Here is a 22,230-nt window from a genome sequence, read left to right as displayed (position 1 = left end):
CTATTCTGAAGAATGCTGGGGTGAAAATGTCTGCAGAGCGCTTTCTCAGTCCTGATAGGGCCACCAGAACCTCCGACGCCAGAAAGAATAGTAACCGGAAGAGGTCAGGAAGGGGAGGGGCAAAGAAGGAAGGTGTATTCAACATTATTTGCATAAACCATCCCATATCCCACCCCACCCTCCTCCAAAATTTTCAAAGTGCTTTTCTAATGGAATGGTTTATAACAACGTTACACTGTGGACCAGACATGCCAATCAGCACCAAAAATTAAGGTTTTTTTTTTTTCTTCTTAATAAGGTATTAAAGATCACCTCAACCTCTTCCATTACATAAGGAAGCTTTGTTTCAGGTTCCATTTGTGGTCTCCATCTGCCCCCACTTAGATGAGTTTTTGTCATGGCCCATAGCTAATTCCCTCCATCCGGTAACAGTAGGAAACATCTACAACGAACCATGTTTGGAAGAAGAAGCCCAAATTCACCAAACATGAGACTTAGGAGCCAATCACCTGTGTCCAACTGGCAAAAGACATAATCCCTCAGGTAGCAGCTACTGTGGTCAGCAAGAATATGCAACGTAGAGACCCCACCACGCTCAGTCTTGGGAACACGTGGTGAGGTATCAAGGCGCTTCTTACATCCAAAATGGTGCAGTCATGTGGTCGGGTGGTTCTGTGCAACCTCCCCAGCATGTCCCTTCTTGTTTCTGATTCCTTCTTGGGTTCACTGCTTTGCAAACTACTCATGCCGTACTGGCATCAATGGTTCCTTACAATTCTACTGAAGGGGGCATAGGTACTAGTTCACAAGCACAAAAGACAGTCTCCTCTAATTTGTTTCCTTATTGCAGGTATACACATTCTCTAGCTAGTCTGCGGGGTCTCCCGTAAGCATCTTACTGTGACTTTTACATCATCAAATTATAACGGTCCGCATAGACAAGGGATTCCCCTTATGCTGGACTTTGAGCAGGCACCACATGCGTTTCAACTATATGGCCTTTCCCTCTCACTTCTAAAAGACCTTTAAATATGATCTAGGTGGGGAGCAGATTTTGTTTTTGTTTTTGTTTTTTTTTTTTTAAACTTTCATCCTAAAACACAAAGAACAAGACATAACTAGAGAGAGAGAGAGAAGGGGCTAGCCGATGACGAACACGCCTCTCTCTCTTGCCGCCCGAATGGCTTCCTCACAGGTCAACATCTCGCACGTCTGTAGGGGTGGTAGCTTGGTCCGGATCTTCAACAGACTTGGATCTGTTATGCTGCTCTTGGCGGAACTGCTGAAGGCTGTTCAGCAGCACAGCCTCAATCTGCTCCTGGCAGGCTTTGAGACAATCCTAGAGGAGAGAGGTCCAGACCAGAGCTATTAGCACAGGCACATGCATACAACACCTCCCAAAAGCAGCCACTCTCCAACTCACATCATCATTTTCCTGTGAAGGAAAATAGCAATGTTCTCAAATGCCACGGAAACTCAGTACACAAAGTGGGGTCCACAACCAGCAGCATCAGCACCATCTGGGAAATATCAAGAAACCTATCCCAGATTGAGCTGGCCAGAGCTGGCATTTCAGCGGAAGCCCAGGCCTTTCTTATTCTAAAATACATTGACCGGAAGGTGATCAAGCTACAAAAAGTCATTGCCTGGTCATCAAGGGATCAACTGGAGCTTTTTCTGTCTGGGAAAGGTGGCACAGGAGGGGAGGTTTGGTTCCTACAAGGTACTGTAAACCAAGCAAGTAACCGAAGAATGGATAAGAAGGATGATTAACCATTTAAAGTATTCAGAAATGAAAATTCTCTGCTCGATTACCACCCTTGGACCCTTTTACAAAAACACAATGCATAATGTTTACAAAACTCAGGACACTCAAGCTTGTCCAATTTGGGAATAAGCAAGATTTTGCAGTGTTGCCTTTATTAGTCTATATTTGGTAGGGAAAATCTAGAGTGAGCCGCCCCAGGCAGAAGATTCTATTAGCTGGGAGACATGGAATGTGAGGGCAAGTCACGGCTGTCACTGGGATGGGACTAAGGCTCAGGCTAGAGGGCTCGGGGGAGGGGAAAGCTAAGGAAACTGCCCCTAGTAGGGTTCTTCACCCTAGCTCCTCAGTCCCACCTCCTTGTACCACAAAGCAGCCTGTGCATATAGAACCAATGCTAACTTGAATCTCCTGGTACCTGCTCACAGCTCAACACACTTCCCCGTGTATTTCATTGTTTAGACCTCATCACCTGGAAATTACTGGGTTTTTTTTTTTCAAACATAAAGACATTATCTTTATTTTCCAAAGACCTGAAAATAAAGTTGTCGACGACTACCAAGAAACAAAAGTTTCCATCCTCTTTACCACCCTTGACCTCCATCTTTTCCTTTCCTATCTCTTATCTGCTGCCCAGTTCAAAGTGTAACCTGAAGATGGGGAATGGCAGCAGACCAAGAGTGAAGGTCTGAGGGTGAAATGTTCTCCTGAACTTAAAAGGGTGGGAAGCAGGAGGGGGGGGTGCTTAGTGCAAACCCCAATCTCTGTTTTTCCAAGTAGAAAAATAAAGTGCTAAGTAGCAAACCAATAAATGACCAATGTGTAGTGTGTGTGTGTGTGTGTGTGTGTGTGTGTGCGTGTGTGTTTTAGTGGCTCCATCTGTCCTGAAATCTGAAAGAGTCCTTCGGGTTTTGAGACTACATGTTTCTTGGGCTGGCTGTCTCAGTCTCCTGAGTATCTGAAACTTTAAGCACACATATATGCCCATCTTAGATTTCTTTGAATGAGGTAAATATTACCAATTGCTTAAGACAAGGATGTGCCACAGGTTGATCCTAGAGATAGCGCAGCCCAGCATTGGAGTGAGGGGTGTGTCACCAGGCTAATTTCAAAATAAAGGACTCACATGCTAAGACTCTAACATCTCTCATCCTGATCTTTGGCACCTGCCACCCTCATTAGTAATTAAAAAGCTGGGTTCTGCCACCTTCTCTTTTGTTTGCCATGTTTCCAGCTAGGTCAATCTGGCAGCAGTTGGTGATGCAAATAGCTTTTGCCTGGGAGGCAGAGAGAATGAGTGGAAACACCCTGATTCCAGAAACAACAAACCGCATCCATGCCTCCAACCGTGTACCTGGCCACAGGAACCAAATCCAACTTGAGGTGTAAGATCTGGGAGCTCCTGGTATTGTAAGACAGGACTCAACAGCCGATGAGGAGCCCTTTGTGAGGCTGGGTCAATGTGGTGGGGCTCGGGAGAACTCTGAACCATTTCATTTGAAAGGAAGCTAGTTAAGAAGGCTGGATGGAGGGTTATGTCACTGAAGATGGCCTGGACTGCACAAGAAAACCTTATATGAATGATGAGGAATAATCGAGGTGTGGAGGGGGCAGGGTTACTTGGTGAATATTTTCTGATATAATTTACACGGGAGAGTAGGAAATTCTGTGCCTCTTGACTAAACCCATACAACTTTTTTTTTTAAAAAAAAAAACTAGTCTGCTATCTTCTGGTCCCCAGAAAAGATCATCTGGGTTGGCACATCTACCCCATCATCATGACCATTGTATGTCTCCATTGTGGCAGCCTTCTGCCAATCATGCCAGATGGTCCTTGAAAATCAGCCTGCAGAGAGCTTAAGAAATTGGCTTTAGGATCTGCAGTGTCCCTACTCTTCCTACTGGAAGCCTTCTCTTCTAGCTGTCTGAGACTTTAAAGGGACAGTTGTGAGAAACCCCTACAGGGAAGACAATCGTCTGGCGGTCATTTCTACTGGACATTCAGAGCCAAGGGCTCAAGATGATGCAAGCATGATGTAACAGGTCTAGCCAAGGGTAGGCTCACCAGCTACTCTAAGCACTGGAGGAAGATCCAAAGGTTTCGTATAAACTGTACGATTTACCTTCTTCGTGTTAAGGGAAATTCAAATTGTTACCGGCTCTGGATGACCACTGATCTCGCTTGGAGAGGCGAAAAGAGACTGATGTAGTTGGCCGAGAAAAGATGGCTACCACGCCATCTGCCGCTCACTCAGCAGACTGCTAAACCCATCAGGTCTCTGCTCAACCAGCCATCAGCTTCCTCACAAGAGGTCAGTTATTAGCTCTACTTTCACCTAGGGTTCCTCAGTCTTGGTGAGGCCAGGAAGTGTACAGAACATACTCCTTCCTTCGGGTGGAGAAACCTGTGTGGATTCCTCCAACATCAATCACTCAATCAATCAATCAATCAATCAATCATCCATTAATCAATCTCAACAGTTACACCCTCCCCAGCTTTGTAGGAGCCCATCTTGGAGCCTGTAGGGCAAATGTACTTCCTATCAGCAGGAAACCAAGGAAGAAGACACCACTGCAGGGGACTCGTGATCCACAAGGGAGCAAAATACAGGTTGCAGGGGTGAGGTAGGCGGTGATTTAGAAGGAGAGCCCTGCCTCCAGCACAGTCACACGGATTGTGTCAGGACCCCATAGGATAGAAATTAAGAGTAATTCCAAAGAGAGGACCAACAGGTGACATCTTGAAAACTAATCTTAATCAGCAAAATCTGGAGGTGTGAGATGCCTGCAGAGACCAGCCCAGGAACTGGGAGTGGCTTGTCTCTGAATGACTGGAGAAAATTAAGGCAACCTTCCAATTTGAGAACTTGCTCTTTCTGATTTCTCTACTTCTTTAAGGATGCAAAGTCATAGTACACAGAGATTCTCCAGAAAGGAAGACCCAGGCCAAATGTGCATATGTATGCCTGTATGCCCACGGGTGTGTGTAAGCATGTCTGTGCGAGTGCAAGCGAGTACGTGTGTGCGTGTGTAGGGGCGATGACAACAGTGGCCCTGATCAAAAGACGCTACATCCATGTGACAAGCAGGAACTTCAGGACCTCAGCTTTGCGGCAGCCTCCAAGAGCAGCAGGCATTGTGTTAAGATGCCCCAAATTAAGCTGATTAAAAGGAAAGCCATAATGCTAGTCTGTCAGCCCGGACAGGTGGCACTCCACTGTGCTGGAGGTCGGGCACCCCTCCAACTCCTCTGATGACGGCCCCTTACCCGGTCCCCTCCCCGCACTGCCCTGGCCCCCATCCTCAGAGCCCTGACAGCAGCGGCTGTGATCTCCAGCTCGTTACTCGGGCCCCCGACTTCCTCCATTTGCTGGCTCGAGCTCTCTGCCCTGCACCCTTCACCGCCTCCATGAATGGGCCCACGGAACTCCAACCATTAGCCCCCGGTGTAACTGCATCCATCCATTGTCAGCACACACGCACTGCACTCAACAGGGGGACAAAGGGCTGAATGAGCCGCAGACCCGCGGCCAACTCAGGCAGAGACAACTTAGGAAACTATCTCATTCTTCCTTTCTTCGCAGGCTGCTTGGCTCGTTTCCTTGCATACAGAATGAGGCGGACATGAAATGAGGAGGGAGGGAGGCAACCCCAGCTCTACCAGCCTCCCCACCCCCAGCCCGCCTTCCAGCTATGCTTTCCAGAATTCCTACTCTCCACCCCGACCCCTGGAAAGCACACTGGAGATGACATTGGTCAGAGGCGCTTTGAGAATACAAGTTTCAAGCTAAGGGGAAACAGATAGGCTGGGGAACCCCCCCCGAAAAGTTTGGGTCCAAAATGAACCATATTCACCAAAGTTAATCATTTTGTAATTACTCAGTGAGAAGCTGTATCAAAATGCCAAGATGACCATAAGGGAAGAACATTCTAGAATCTATTCTAGACAGTCCTGGAGCAAGGAGTTCTCTTCTAATCCAGGCAGAACTGACAGTATAACTAGGGCCTATATTTGTTCTATTAAATCTCTTCTAGAAACTTCCTCAAATCTTTGTAGCAGGGAAGCCTCAATTCGACTTTTTTTTTCCCTTCCCGTCTTGAAGTGTTGGGGATCGAACCCAGAACCTTGCACACATCAGGTAAAAATTCTACCAATGAGCCTCACACCAGTTCCACTCTACGCTGACTCAGTGTGTGATTGACAGTGAAAATCAAAAGTCTTGCTCTAAAATAAATCTTCTGACCTATAACGAGTGTTTAATTACACACACGCAGACAGGTAGAGATAGGCAGATGAAAAATCGCTCCTAAAGTCCCAAATGAATGAGAGGCACCTCTGAAAACCCATTTGCCTTTTGTCCTTCGATCCTTCCTTCTTCCTTCCCTCTCTTCCTCCAGCCTCAGTCTCCGATGTCTGCCAGAGGCTTGGGATAAAAAGCCAAGTTCATGCTAGGTCTTTGTTCAAGAGGCCCTACAGTCAAGTGGACAGTGAGGTGAATTCTGGACCACAGCAAGATCACATTGTGGAAGGGGACGGGAAGGGAACTGGATTCTGTGGGGGCCTGGGATGGCCGATTCTTGCTCTCAAACTCACCCTTGGCAACAGAAGTGCCGGTATGGAAAAGTTCCCCGAGAGCCAGCCTGCCTCCCTGGCTAGCATCTGTTTTTAGTAACTCTTAACTTGTGGCTGGAAGGAAAAAGTACCTAAAATACACTACCCTCTGAGACTTCCCTCCCTGTAAAACTGACAGGCTTCTCACTCAGATTTCTCTTTGGAATGGAGCAGTCCAATTTATTTTGGCAACCAGATGGAAAAACAAAACTCCATTTTCTCAGAGCTGCCTGGGTCCCTGTCCCGGCTATTGGCTGCCAGTGAACTGGGCAGTGTTATCTACCTGTGGCAGATGAGGCCAGAGGACCTACTTTCAACCTTGATCTCAGGCCATCCGCGAGTTGCCACCTAAAGTGAGAGTAAAATGCGGTGGCTCTGAAAAAGACTATAGCGAACACAGGAAACTGAGGAATGGCTGTCAGTGGCTCCTGGCTTCTATTTGTCACAGGGGAGCACATGTGGCGCTGGGAGTTGGTTTAACTTCTCCACAGGGACAGAGCAACATACTAACTGGCATTTAACAGGGATGGGCTTGGTATATTTATATGGATAAAATACCATGGCATAGGGGCTGGGGAGATGGCTCCGAGGTAAGAGCTGCTCTTCCAGAGGTCCGGAGTTCAATTCCCAGCAACCACATGGTGGCTCACAACCATCTGTAATGGGATCTGGTGCCCACTTCTGGCCTGCAGGCATACACGTAAGCAGATCACTGTATATTTAATAAATAACTCTTTTTTAAAAATTCCATGAGATAAAATTGACCATTTTGGTGCTATGTACATCCATACTGTATGTTAGGGCTAGGATGTTCCACCTCCAACTGGAAACTGTGTGCACTTACATTGACCTTCCTTCCTTCCTTCCTTCCTTCCTTCCTTCCTTCCATCTAGGTCCTGGGAACCTTAGTTCTGACTTTTGTTTCTATGGATTTGACCTCTCTGGCTGCTTCATATGTGACTTATCTTTTGTATCTGGCTTATTTTACTTGCCACAATGTTTTAAAGTTTGACCACATACTAAGGGTCTATAGGACAGCATTTCTTCTGAAAGGCTATATGATATCCCATTGCATGGAAACCACATTTTGTTTCTCTAGTCCAAGGATATAATTGGCAAGTTTTACTCTGCTCAAATTTTGCATTAGGCATCATGAGTTCATTTAAAACTATGCCCTGCCTCACATAAAGTGCAGAACACATTAGCATTTGTGAGGACCCTGCACACTTTTCTTTATTGAATTTTAGTTAACCTGTTTTTTATGTGTATTGGTGTTTTGCCTGCATGTATGTCTGTGCAGCACATGTGTGAGGTGCAAATCATTGTGAGCTGCCACACAGGTTCTGAGAGTCATACCAGGTGCTCTGGAAGATGTTCTTAGCCACCAACCATCAAAAGTCTGTTAAAATGTAAGTATGTGTGTCTGTCTGTATGTGTGTGTGTGTATGTGTATATGGGTGTATGTATGAATAAGTGTATGTGTATATATATCTGTGTATGTGTGTGTGTGTTTCTAAGTGTGTGTTTGTGTGTATGTTTGTGTCTCCCTCTGTGTATGTGTGTGTGTTCAGAAGCTGAAGAAAGGCTTGTTTGTTACTGACTAGCAGCCTACCTATAAAGGAATCCTTAACAAGAGACATAAGGAAAAGTGAAGACAAGGGCAACACACACACAGACAGACACACACACACACACACACACACACAACTTGGAGAGTTAGAAATGCATTCTTCATGCTGTGCTGGGGCTGGGGGTGGGGAGCTTCACAATCTATGTTTTGGAGCCCTCGCTAAAAAGTATATATTTTGGCAGCAACATTTAAAATGCTCCATTTAAAAGCTGGTTCAGAGAAAAATCCATGGTTAGTTCTATCAAGGCCTTGAAGGCCTTCACCTCTCTGAGCTAGTGTCAAGAGCAACCACGGTAAATTCATGGATGGTCTTGGGCTTCCTGAGCTTAAACAGCCCGTGTTCAGCATACCTCAGTGAGGCACCAGCCACAGGCCTGTGCATTACACGACATGACCCTTGGACCCAGTAAATTCGCCCAGAGGGTGGTCTCAATTCCCCTGAATATCTAGCGGGTGTCTTGTGAATTTTTCCTGCATTCCCAAGCCTCTCCATGGTGAAGCACCAGGACCTAAGAGCCAACATTGTTACTCTCTCTGCTGGGCCTTTCAACTCAATGCCTTTTGCAAATACAAAGCTCCCAAGAGCCACAGGGGTGAGCAAAGTTTCCAGGCTGAAGACAGAGCTCAGAGGCTTGAGTCCCAGTTCTGCTATCACCTGTCCTGCCTTCCTGCTGCACCCTCTCTGTGCCTCTGGGAGTGGGGGTACAGGTAACTGAGTTCTGAGAGCCATCCCAGATGAAACCCTCTCCCAAGTGTGACATCCTAGCCAGTGAAATCATGGCCTTGTGGGATCCTGGTCCATCTCACATCCTCTGTGCTTAAGAGACCCGAGTCCTGGCAGCCAGCAGCAGACTCGGGGCCATCCACACAGAATGGAAAAAGCCTCGAGCTAATAATAGTTCCTGAATTTCTAGGGCACCCGCTTCTTGTGTGCTTTGTCATTCACCAAAACTCTGAGCAAAAAGAAAGCCCGAGACAGGCAGGTGGGAAGGCTGACAGGTTGAGGTATCACTCACAAGGCCACCCCTCAAATCTGCTCCCTCTGCTGCAGCCAAGGGCCAGCTTTAGCTATCCCCTCTTTGTGCCTTACTGCCTCACTGGGAAATGAGTGGACCTGGATGCTCTCCATAGCAGAGCAGAGGGCTGACAACGTGCACATAAATGGGCATAAACCCTACGACGCAGAGGAAAATCAGTCGACATCCCTCCCCCTTCTATCAGCCTGCTGAGGTCCTGTCTGTATCTTAAGGTACATGCATGCTTCCAAACACAAAAGAGGAAGCAGGTGGTGGTTGTGCACACCTGTGACCCAAGCTACAGGGAGGTGGAGGCAGGGGGATCTCACATTCAATGCCAGCCCAGGCAACTTGGTGAGACAGTCTGTCCATGAAATTTAAAGAAAAGAAGCTAGAGAAAAGAACACTGTCTGCTCTCCCAGAGATCTTGAGTTCAATTCCCAGCAACCACACATGGTGGCTCACAACCATCTGTAATGGGCAACTGATGCCCTCTTCTGGTGTGTCTTAAGATAGCAAGAGTGTAGTCACATACATAAAATAAATCTTAAAAAAATTTTTTTTAAAGAGTTGATGATATAACTCAGTGGTACAGTGGCTGCCTGGGATGCCCAACCCTTAGTAACAAATCCACACAACCAACATATACCCACAGACACATAGCTCAAGGGAAGGCATCACTCTGCTGGAGTTTGGCCTTTAAAGACAAGATACCAAGAAAGCAAAAAGGCTTTGAGCCATCATAAACCAAACCATCTTTCCTGGAACTTAAGGTTCAGCCAAGGGGGCACAGCCAAGGGGGCACAGCCAAGGGGGCGGGTACCTACCACATCAGTGTGGGTGATCTTGGCCAGGAGCTCAGTCAGGGCATCACACGTGAGTGTATTCACTTCCTCATCCTGCTGAAGCCCACAGATGGCTGCTCCCACACTTCCAGTTGCGATCATCGACGGTGGATACATGGCAAACTTGAAGTCTGCAAAGAACAAGAGGCAGAAAGTCAGGCACAGAGGAAAACGGGGCCTAGAGCTTGCCAGCCAGCAGATGCTCAGAAGTCAGAAGGCGTGGACCTGCCGCCCTAGGATCCCTTTCTCCCTCGACTCCTTCCCCAGGAGGCCCCTTACTGATCTGTCAACTGTGGAGATTCTCAAAGAGACAGAGGTGGGAGGAGGGAAAGGGCGCTTATCTGAGTAAAGTCATCGGGGCTCCGAGTCCCAGGCACCCTGGGCCCTACAACTGTTCAAGAAGTCAATACATGCCAGGAACCTTTCTTTCCTTGTTCTGGCAGAGCCTGTTAAGTGATTAAAACCTGGCTCTTCCATGGGTGGTGGAGGAAGCATCAAGGAGGCATGTAGCTGTGCAAAGTCAGTGCCCTGTCTGTCCTACAAGCAATGGGCTTTCAGTGTTTGAAGGAGGGCAAAGTACCAGGAGATGGGGGAAATCATGACGTTTTATGAAGAACGATATTCCTGATAGGCTCTTGCCTTAGTCTCTGGTTAGGCATAAAGAAATACTGCTGAGGGGCTGAGGCGTTGGTGCTGACTCGGTGGTTAAGAGTACTTATTACACCCGCAGAGGACCCAGGTTTGGTTTTCAGTAACCACATGAATTGTCTGTAACTCCAGTCCCAAGGGATCGGATGTCTTCTTCTGACCTCCACAGGCATCAGGTATATGCCTGGTATACACACATATATTCTTACGTGTGTGTGTGTGTGTGTGTGTGTGTGTCTGTGTGTGTGTATGTATGTGTGTGTGTATGTGTGTGTATGTGTGTGTGTATGTATATGTGTGTGTATGTGTGTGTGTATGTGTGTGTGTGTGTGTATGTGTGTGTATGTGTGTGTGTGCACATGTGCACACATGTAAGCTAAGCAGAACAAGGTAGGTTGGCTTAATTCTCTTTCTAACCCTATGTTAAGAATCTTCGGAACATCAAGGCAGAGGGCAGGACTTTTCTCAAATACCAAAGACTAACACTGAAGTTCTAATCACATTTGTATTTTTCTAAGAGTTAAGACAGGGGATTCACCTCAAGCAACCCAGGATCATTTGCCACTGAGTGATTCTCTAAGGGGCTGTGTAACTACGATCCAGTAACTGCTGGTTCCAGTGCAGAGGCAAACCCTGTCAGTGCTGCCTGGCCCTGCCAACTGCTGACACGCATGCATTGCATGTGATATCTGTTTAACACACAAGTCCACCATGGAGGAGGACGCTATGGGTGGAAGGAAACCTGGGAATTGTCAAGTTGATCTTGTCTTTGCCCCTGCCTTGGGTTCACAAATTAAAGAGGTGACAGTTCATCATTCAGCCTAGTGGCAACTGTGAAGTGGGGCCCACGTTCCAGTGTGTGATATCTAGTTGTATCCAGACACGAACAAGTCCAGTGGAGACTGAAGGCAGAGCCTAGAGAGACAGACACACAAGTCACAGCTCAGGTCATACCGAGAGTCCTGGGCTGAGCATAGCACGCTCAGAGCAACCTGGACTCTTCCCTTCTCTTAATGCAATGCTCCCTTCTTTTTAATGCAACACCCTCTTACAGCAGTGCATCACAGAAAAGCTCTTGCATTGGAAAGCCAGTGAGTGCACTGACTGTCTACTGTTCTTAGACACTCCATGAATCACCGAACCATACACACTTCCCCTCCCACCTGGGCTCAGTCCCAGGAGCACTGGGTAGGCCTGGCCGTCTGTCTGTCTCTCTCCTTGGCTTTCCTCCCTTCACCGTTCACCATTTTCACCCTGAGGGTCATATATTAATGAGGTCTCACCCAAATCCTGCTGGCCACTGGCCACTGACCCCTGCCTGTGTCTTCCCTATCCTGGATAATATGATGAAGCCAGACTCCCTCCCTGGCTCTTGCTCTGCTGTAGGTCTCCCCCATGTGGGCCAATGACCTCATTAGCTGCCACCTGTGACATTCACAGGGTAGCAGAGGTAGCCAGCCCATGGCCCTGGGCCCACAGAGGCCATGGATAAGAACACCTATCAGTGACAAGGCACTGAAGCGCCCCCAGTGTTTCCTCCCTTGTGCCGAGGCTTCAGATGGGGGGGGGGGTACACCCATCATCCCTGCAGAGCTTTGCAGTCACACTGCTAGCAAAACCAACTCAGGGTCACCACGTGGAGCCAGAAACGACACGTAGCTTCTTGTACCTGAGATGCAGGTACAAGACCAGGGATGGGGGGTGGGGGGGTCTTCTTCCCTTTCCCTAAGAAAATACTGAGAGAAGTCCTTCTTGGGCAGAGTCTGATTGGCTCTTTATACCATCTTCCAGTATGCACAACTATCCCTTCCTCGGTGGAAAAGCAGGTGCTCCCAGGAAGTGGTGGTTCCTTAGCCAATTTACCATGCAGCAGCACGTGCCAGTTTGGTGTGCCATGCTTGGTTTTGTATACACCACATGGGTATCTTAGAAAGAAACTTCTTTTGACCTACAAAAAAGGTACTAATTTGCTGGGTGGTGGTGGCACTTGGGAATCAGAGGCAGGTGGATCTCAGAGTTGAAAGCCAGCCGGGTCTACAGAGTGAGTTCCAGGACAGCCAGGGCTACTCAGAGAAACTCTTGTCTCAAAAAAAACATCAGCAAAAGTACTAATTTACCTTTCCTGCTGTGCTATCCTGAGGATTCGTTACAAGAGCCCATGCTATTTACCCATGCATAGAACCTGGCTCAGGGTAAGCCTTAGATGTCAGATGTCGGTCACCCTCGCTTTTAATCCTCATCTTTTCATTTACTCTGATGTGGTTCACTTAGCGTCTGGGAACAATGCCTGTATGAAGAGCTCCAGGCCTAACCTCTTCTTTCCTGGTGTGAGCAGGCCAAGGACACAGTACATGGGATGGAAATCTTGGGGTGTCAAATGATTGCTTAGTGCCTCTCACTCATTAGGGGTGTTGGACCTTTGATCAAGGAGACCTCCTTAAAAGTTACTTCCTACATACCAGGAAACACAAGAGCTTTTGCCCAGAAAAGCCAACCACATGGGCCTTAGATTCGTCTGCCACCTCGTTCCGGTACCAAACATCAAGGATGCCACAGAAGCGGCTGGGGGTCTGGAGCGGCTCCTGAACCTGGGCGAAGACCACGAAAAGCACTCCATGCCTGCCGACTTGAAATCTGCACTTTTTCAAAAATGAGATTTTACTGGCCACGCTGTTCTACCTCGATGGGGTTTAAAAGTGGGATGCTGTGATCCTGACCAATGAGCTCAGTATGGAGTAAAAAGCCAGAGCCTGAGTGGGGATAACCAAAACCTCCTGGAGGCTGCTTTACTCTTGTCCTCCACTAGGGGGAGAGAGTTCGTTCTGAGATTGAGGAAACCCAGCCAACAAGTTAAGTCTGTTGTCTCTGCTTCTTCCTCTCCTTCAACCTGGGGTGAGGTGCGGATTTAAAGAACCAGACCCAGGGTGCTCTTTGGCCAGCAAAGGACACCCATGATGTCATTCAGCACATACACATCCGACACCCCCAGAAAGGGTTCAGCACAGCCAGTCCTTATAGTTCAAGGCAATGATGATTCAGGGTGGGAGGAAGAAAGAGGGGGGTTGCAGCTGGAGAAAGACACTCTTTCATCTCAGGGCCAGATGGGGTGTAAGATAGCGTAAGAGGATCAGTCACAGAACATGCTACTTCCTCCCCTCAGCCCCATGACGGCCCTCTGGGGGCAGCTCAGAGGCCCCGGGTGGAAATGTGGGTTTCATTCTTCCTCCCCGGCCACCAGAGAGACTTGGCTTACATTCTAGAACAAGAGTCAAGTCCTCAGACTTTTCAGGGCCACCACCATCTGGAAATCAAGTAAACACCTTTAAGAGAAGACTGGGTGCCCCCAGGATCCAACCTTAGCGTTACCACAGGCAGCTGGGTACAGCGGCCACAGCTAAACTCTCAGTGCAAAAGGAAGCAGGTGTGGGGTACCTGTACCAAGTTTAAACTCAACACCATTGAAGTCCTGTGCAAAGCAAGGTAAGGTTGATGGTAGCCCCCTGATGACCTCAGGTGGCCCTCTTGCCCTGTTTGCTGACCTGGAGCCCCTCAGGGGAAAGAAGTCCACTTCTGCATTCTCCCAAACCACACATCTGGGCAGGAGCTGGAGTCACACTCAAAACCCTCCACCACCAAGGCCATCTGGGAGAGAGAGCAGTTTCAGGCAATGACAGACCACCTCTCTCCCAGATGCCACTGTAGGTTGAATAGGGAAGGAGGAGGGTACCTACCTCTTTGCCCTGCCACCAACCTTACCCCAGAGCCCCATAAAGGAAAACTGCTGGTCGGCCACACTCTTCCCTCCCTGGGCCCCTGGACTCTCTACACTCCCTTCCCCTTTCACACACACATACGCTCAGCACACCCCCTCAGAGGGACTGCCAGCGCTTTCACAACTGACTTTTCCCATAAACTAGCAACATCTCCCCAGGGCTGGCTACCTACTATCTCTTCAGGGACTGCCCCCTTCCTGTGCCTCTGTGAACCCTCAAAACCCTGGGCCATCTTCAGGTCCAGGGTGGAATACTCTGGACTGGAGTTAAGAAAGTGGGGGTGTGAGGTAATGGGGCACACAGGAGCATCAGCTTGGGCTGAAGGGGCAGGTCCCTCCCATCCTTGGTCCTTGAGTTGCTCTGAGCCCATTGAGGGGCCGAGCGATCTTGAGTTCACCAGATGATGGCTCCAGAAACTCATGTTCTCAGCAAGACTGTTTTTCAAGAGCAGCAGGTCCTGGTGTTTAGGCTGTCCAGCCTACTGGACACTCCCACGCCTACACATCAGTCGGATTCCAATGTTTATTCTCTCGAAGGGTCCCGAGGGCAGACCAGGAGACAGGAGGGCCTTGTGGTCAGGCCCACCCTTTCCAAACCCAGGAGGCCTGAGGCCCCTCCTCCACGTTCACCAGTTGATGCCTCAAGAGCAGTACTTGGCACATGCTTCTGACCCCATTGGAGGTACACTCGCCCCTATCATTTCCACTCTTTGGCTAAAGTTAGGTCAAGGACCCCCACAGGCCCATCTTCCCAACTGTCCCCACCTCCCAGTGGACCTCTGCCCTCAGTCACCGAATCCTAGGCTTCCTATTTTGGCCCCAAAGTTGGCTGCTGCCCCAAGGATCTGAACAAGATGGCCAGGAATAGGGGATGGGATCCCCAAGAATAGAGAACGGACCTGTGGTCTATACAGATTTGGAGGAATTTATCGGAGCCTGGGGAATTTCATCCATCGCTCCACCCCCACCCCCGTGCAAGATCATGGAGGAAGAAGTAGTGAGCAGACCCCCAAAGACCTGTGGTCAAAAGACAAGGTCACTCTGGCCATTGGCAGCTGGGTGATGGGGAAATTTAGGTCCAGGGGGTTAGGGGTCTTAAGGCCAGAGATAAAAGGTTGGCTAACCCCTCCCCGACTCTGAGTCACTGAAAGAGGAGAGGGACAGTTCCTAGAAGACAAAACAGCAGGTCAATGTGGGACTGACCCCTAGTCAGCAAGAGAAGAGCAGGAAGCTGGAAGACACTGCTGTCCAAAGGACATCAAAGACTAGGGGGCTTCTTGTGCCCATTATCTCCCCTGACTATAGAACAGCAGGTGACTCCAGGAAGGAGCTGGGACATAAGCGTACCATGAGGCCTGATGCAGGTCCCCAGGGTCTGCTGGACCAAAGAAAGCCAGCAACGGGTAATCTGTGTACGTATGCATGCATGCCTCTAAAAAAGGGAGTTCGAATCTCAGACTGGGAACCACAATCCCGGAACTTCCACAATCAGCGCGGCACCTTTCCTACCCACTCTGCCAAGGTTAGAGAAGGATGCATCCAAAGGCCTGTTTTTGCAGATCCAGTTGAACTTCAGAGAGGTCAGACAGCCTGTGCAAGGTCACTTGGTGGTAACAAAGTCTGTCTGACCTTTGAACTTCGAACAAAGTACAGGCTCTATTGTTCATTACATCATCAGCTATACAAACACATAATTAAATGTTACAAGGAATTAAAATGTTACTCTCCACCCCCAACCTCCATCTACACATTTCAACAACCCCTGGTGAGTTGAACTGCACCCTACTCATGGTCAATTCTTTCCTTACCTGCTAACCCCGAGATGAACTCCTGACACTTGGCCCCTGGACTCCCAAGGTTCTATGGCAGGGCTTCCCAACCTTCCTAACCCTGTGACCCTTTAATGCAGTTCCTCATATCGTGATGACCGCCCCCCACCACCAACATAAGATCATTCCGTTGCTACTTCATAACTGTAATTTTGCTACTTTATGATTCGGAATGTAGGAATTTGATATGCAAGTCCCCCAGGTTGAGAACTGCTGCTGGAGAGTCTTCTACCCAGGTGTGGGGCCAGTAACAGCTATGAATCAAAACAGCTCAGAAAACGAATCTCTTTGCTCAAAGGTTCACTCCCTCATCAACAGAGGGAGCAGTAATGAGCGCTCCTTAGAAGAAATTCCTTCCCCCTCATCAGGGCAAGCTGCGTATTTATCTTGTCCCCCCCCCACCTTCCTTAAATTCCCTTTGGGGCTTATCTCCCTCAAAAGATTAAAGATTTAAACACAACCACTGAACGGTATCTATAATCTCCAGAGCACTTTAGACATCATAAACAATATTTTAGCAGGCATGAACTTCGTTTTCCTTACCATACCTGCCCTCATAAAGCATTTACGAGTAAAGCAGGGGAAGAAAAACATTCTAGTTCCGATAAAGCGTGACCAAACCAGAGAAGGGGTTCCAGACTTTCCTACTCAGGCCCACTCGCCCCAGAGCCTCCCCCCCAGAACGGTGCAGAAGTCAACACCACCTCCCACGGCCCCGAACGCAAGCCCAACGGACCCCCTCTCACCGGTAGCACACAGAGCAATGAAGGTCTGTGCATGCTTGCGGATCAGGGACAGCTTCTCCTTTTGCTGAGGCAGCTTGCGTAGGATGTGCTCGATGAAGTCGTGAGGGGTGACTGCAGCCAGGTTCCACTTCAGCTTTCCCAACACCACCAGTTCCCACTCCTGCAGGGGGGGGGGGGGTGGAGGAAGAACTCAGAGCACTAAAAATCCACATTCTGACGCCAGGCTGGGCCCGGGGAATGGGCTCCAGACCAGCTTCACAGATGCTTGCTCGGCCCCACCGCAGGACCAAGATCATAAGGGGAACCTCGTTTGTCACTGCCCCTTTAGGCTTTGATGAAGTTGCCGGGGGCTCCTGCCGGGCTAAAAAAACGTCAGGCTCCACTGAAAATGAGAAGCCAGGTAGCTAGCTACTGCTATGAACAGACATTCCTCTCGTTGTCTTCCTATCCCGCCCCCACCCCGACTTCCACAAAAATTCTCTGGCCTGCCCACTCAGAAAGTTGGACCTATGAGATCTAGCCAAGGTCACTGTGGTGCTGTGATAAGAATTTATCGGAGATGTCTGTATCAGAAGACTAATAGTCTCTCTTTACTCCTCACTGGGGAAAACAAACGATGCTTGCAGATGCTGAACAAAATAAGCTTTCTTGGCCCAACTCCTTGGCAGCCAATTAGCTGGCCTTTACTTGTGGGGGAAAGGGTCATTTTTCCTCTCTGCCGCCAACACTTTCCCCTTTGACACGCCATGTAGAAGTCTTGGGGATATGACATTCGCCCTTTGACCTAAATCTTCACTGGCCTTTGTTTGCAGATGGTGATTTGAGGCAAGGTGGAGGTGCTTAAACAGGGTCCTAGAATTCTTCAGCCCGTGTCTTGGGCTGAAACCTTCCTCTTTTTTATGGAGCTCCACTGCACCCCACTAGTAAGCTTCCTTGTGTCTCTCCTTTTGTGAAATAAACGTGGGAAACTATGTTCACATGAACTGGAGTGAATGAAATAGTATCAGAGGATGCACACCTGGAGGCATGTCTGGGGTTCTACCCCTCTAAGGCAGAAAGTTCGAGGCTGGCTTGAATCATGTACATTTTCATTTGCCTTTTTTTTTTTTTTTTTTGGTTGGGGGATGGGGGCTGAATTCAAAAGGAAACTATCCCAGCCAATCAGCAGGCTTCAAAAGTGCAAGACGCAGATGCTGCCTGCTGTGACTTCACTCTTCAGAACCCCTGTCTCCATTGCGAAGCTTGGGGACAGGTTAGAAAGCACTGACCAGCAGAAAGAGCCGGTGTGTCCTGGAGCAAGCTCCTCTCACACATAACACAGGAGGGCTCTTCTAGGGTGCAACACTTCTCTGGATGGAGGTAGAAAGCCAGCACGCTTTATCTGGAGAATTGAGTTAGCAGGTCCTGGAAAAATCAGGGTGTCTTGAAAAATACCCCAAATCCTCCAGCACAGTGGCCACATAAAAGATTCCCTTTCATGTTTTTTTTTTTTTTTTTTTTTTTTTTTTTTTTTTTTTTGTTTTCTGTTTTTGCCTTTTCTTTTTTTTTCTTTTTATTTGAGAAAAACAAGCTGGTCTCCAAATCCAATCTTTTCTTTTCCCATAAGCTTTCAAGTCTGCCCTGGCTTTTTGCAGAAAGTTCGGATAAAAACCTTAACTATGCAAAAACCAGAAATGACTTGAATCCCAGCCCTTCCTTCTTCCAGGGCAATGTGAGCACAAACTTGTCCTCTGGCATCATTATTGAAAGAAGCAGATCTTCCAGAAGAAAGCACCTTTAGGGGCCTCTCAGACCAAACCAGAAGCAGCTGAAATCTGGCAGCGGTTCAAAGGTGAAGTCATTCACGCCCCTCTTTGCATTCTCCGCCATTCCTCCCCAGCCTTGCACGTCTGCCACTAGGTGGCAGCACAGGCCTAGAAAGGAGGACTCCTCACAAAGGGCTCAGTTCAAGAAGCCAGTCTGCCCAGGAGATTATGAAGGCCCAGGCAATGCCAGCAAGGGGGAGGGAAGTGGATAGAGGGGGTGGTCTTCTTCTACCAGAGTAAGGGAGAAGGTGTGCGAACCCCTGAGGGGCCGCCCTAGAAGCTGCACAAGAGAACTGCAGAACCTTCAGTCTGGCAGTAATGTGGAGGGGAAAGTGAATAGATGGTGGGGAAAACCAAGACAGGACCCCCTGGGGACTGTATCCAGGTCACTGTGCCTTTGGGATCTAAAAATCTCATGTTTCGGATCCCACCAGTAGAAGGTTAGATGTTGAATTTTGCATAAAAGTTGATAGGTAGTGCTTTGTAGATACTTAGTGATCAGCTACTGTGTTCGTATGGTGAGACTTTATTGGTCTATGAGACGTTACCTGTGACACCTCCAGGCTCTTAGGAAACACAATGCAGTCAGTATGTGAGAAATCAGACTGCGTGCTCAGGGTTCAGTGGAAATCTGGACCTTAATTAAAACATCAACCGAAACAGTCTACAACCCCCCCCCACACACACACACACAACACACTCTGCCACTCACAACAGAATTTCACCCTCACAAATTCCCATGAGGTACTGAGAGCTTTGCTCACTTTCCTGACGTGGGAAGACCAGCTCTCTCCTACTATCAAGAGACAGTCTTGGGTGGTTTGAAGGTCTTAGTATGATGGGGGAGGGCAGAGAGGATTACCAGCAGCTCCTGGGGCTTCACAGAGTTGTCGGTGTAAATGCACAGCTTTTCCGCAGTCAGCGGGATGGTCTCTTTCAGCTTGGAAGCGAGGAACATACACACAGCGCCCAGGAGCTGGAGATGGGTCTTAGGAGTCGGGACTCCAGCCAAGAACCGATCCAGGTAATTCATGGCCAGAGGAAAGACCTCTTCTTCACACTTCTGTTCCTCACAGACCTACAATCAGATTGGGATAGGGTGCGAGAGGACAGTGAAAAAGGAGTATCCGAAACAGGGAAAGAAATAAAAGCATTATCCGTGGCAACAAAAAGAATTTGTGTGGGGGGGGGGGGGTTGGGGGTGGAGGGGGATAGAGAGTAAGAATAGAGGTGAGAACTCTTGGGGGTAAATCCTGAGAGCCTTTGGGGCTCGGGTATTCCCGCAAAGCTGAGAAAGGTGATAAACTAAAGCCCCCACAAACCCCAAGACAAACCCCAAGGCAAAGCCCAGAGCCGCCGCCGCCGCCTGCCGCTCCCTCTGGCTTACTTCTCAGCCTTCTAACTCACTCTCTTTTTTGGATTTCGTCATCTTTTCAAAAAATCAATAAAAATATTCTGGAAGCTCCGGGACTCTACTTCTTGGTCTCATTCGGATCCCCAGGTCCTACTCTACCATTCCCGACAATTGAAAAAAATGCTCAGGGTGGTCTCGGCGGCTCAGGGGCCGCCGTTCGGTGGGTGGGTGGAGAAGAGAGGGGGAGGGAGGAGGAGGAAGCGCGCCTAAGCCGCCGCAGTTGGGAGTCGGAGCAGGGGGGACAGCTTCAAAAAATTATTTAAAAATCCAGGAAAAAGCTTAGAAGCGTTTTGTGGGCCTGAAAACCCCAGAGAGGCTCCAGGCTGCTAGAATAGAGGTTTCGGGTGTCAGTAAGGTCGCTATCTGCACCTCAGGGGCTCTGGATCACAGAGGGGAAACTTGCGGGAGTGTATGGTTGAGGCCCACAAGGGCAGTAGCTAGGAAGGCTGTGCCCTGCTGGGGGTTGGGTGAGACGAAACCAGGGAACCCCCTCAAGGAGGCATGAGGGACTCTGACCTCTCATTTGGGGGGTGCCCCCTAGCCCGCTCTACACACACCTCCTCCCCCGCTTCCTACCCCACCCAAATCTGCGCGCTGAAGAAGCAGCCAAACTGTAAGTAACCTTGGTGAACTGAGGGCTGGGAAAGGGCATGTTCAGAAAGAGGGTGCCCAGGATCATGGGGTGCTGGAGGTGGGGGGGGGGTCGGCGAATGTTGCGAGTCCTTTGGAGTTTGTAAAGCAACATGGCGAAACCACGGCAGGTCCAGAGCTGTGCATACGTGGGCACCCTGCTCTCTCGGCAAAGATTGCAAGTAAGGCTAAAGCAGCGGTCCTTTCAGATTCCCCAAAACGCACGTTCCCCCCCCCCAGTGTGACTTCCGGGGCTCTCCTGAATTCCCTGTTTCTCCCCCACCCCCACCTCCCGCCAAAGTGCCAACGCGAAGCCCTTACCGCACGCAGGGGACCTAAGGCTGGGACGGTTTACCCCAACCTTGGGAGTAGGGGGAGGGGGGGTCTTTAAATGTTGGTATGGATTGTTAGGTCTCAACACCCTCTGGGGCCTCACTGAGGGCAGCCGTGTTTCCTTCCACACCACAGGTCAGAAATAGGGATGGGAAGACGAGGACGCCACATGCAATCACACGAGCTCGGGATGCCAACCCCCGGGGCGCGCGGGGGGGGTATCCTCGCCTTACCCACGTTTTCCTCCACTAGTTAATCTAGCAAGGGACAGGATTCGCGTCTCGCCCAAGGGTGCGGGGTTACCTCGAGCACGAGCTCTGGGAGGCCAGCGCAGGGATAGTCCTCTCGCAATTTTAGGGTCACTGCGTGTTGGAGGCAGGGACAGAGCAGCTGGGCCTGCCTCTCCCTGAGAGCTTCGCCCGCACACCTACCTCCAGCATCCAGGTGGCCACCATCCTGCGCATGTACGGCTGGATGTCCTTTTGCACGCACTTGAAATAGGAACACTGCGGGAGGTAGCGCTCCTCGATGGTCAACAGGTTCTGCAGGACGCGGTCTTCCAGCAGGTTGCGGTCCGGCACGGCCCTGCGGACCGGGTCCACCTCACAGCACAGCAGCTCCATAGCCAGCCGGCCACCACTCGGTCCCGACTGTAAAATTTTTATTACGGGTTTTTTTTTCCCCCCTTTGGAGGCAGGGAGTGCTCCCCCTACCTCTTTCCTTTGGCTGAATGGGGGGATTTGGGAGAAGAAAGAAATGGCAAAGAGGGAGGGAGAGAAGAGTGGAAGGTGGGCGAGCAGAGAGCCTCAAGGGCCGCCTGACTCGCACCGGTCCTTCCCTCCGAACTGCAACGCTCTGCCCAGCCCGCTCTCTTCTCTCTGAGTCAGTGACGCAAGCTGGAAGGGCAGTTAGATCTCCTCCCCCTCTCAGGTTCCTCCTCCCCCTTTCCTCCCTTCTCCTGGCGTCCCACCCCTCCTTTCAATCTTTCCCTCCCTCTTTCCCTTTTCTCCCCCCCCCCTTCCCTCTTGTTATTAAGGAGCACAGCAGCTGGCCTGACCAAACTTCAAACACGACCCCCCCCCGCTCCCCACCCCCAACCCCTTTCCCTAGTTCTCCAAGGCCCTCTCCCTCTATCTAGCCCCGCATGCTAGGGGCCCCGATAGGGGAACCCACAAACCCCACGGA

At 49.5% G+C, this 22,230-nt stretch overlaps 1 protein-coding gene across 1 annotated transcript; it reads right to left on the bottom strand.

Annotated features, from left to right (window-relative positions):
• Positions 1–205: 205 nt before the first annotated feature.
• Positions 206–21,800, bottom strand: CCND2 (cyclin D2). The gene is made up of 5 exons (XM_080914380.1): positions 21,477–21,800; positions 19,531–19,746; positions 16,864–17,023; positions 9,851–9,999; positions 206–1,339 (listed from the first exon to the last, which is right to left on the bottom strand). Exons 1-5 carry the CDS (start codon positions 21,666–21,668, stop codon positions 1,190–1,192), a joined length of 867 nt encoding a protein of 288 aa, XP_080770506.1. The 5' UTR covers positions 21,669–21,800; the 3' UTR covers positions 206–1,189.
• Positions 21,801–22,230: the final 430 nt, after the last annotated feature.

Source organism: Micromys minutus (assembly GCF_963924665.1).
Source record: "Micromys minutus genome assembly, chromosome: 3".
In the NCBI taxonomy this organism is placed as follows: Eukaryota; Metazoa; Chordata; class Mammalia; order Rodentia; family Muridae; genus Micromys; species Micromys minutus.
Note: the sequence above shows the minus strand (reverse complement) of the source record. Positions and strands in the feature narration are given on the sequence as shown.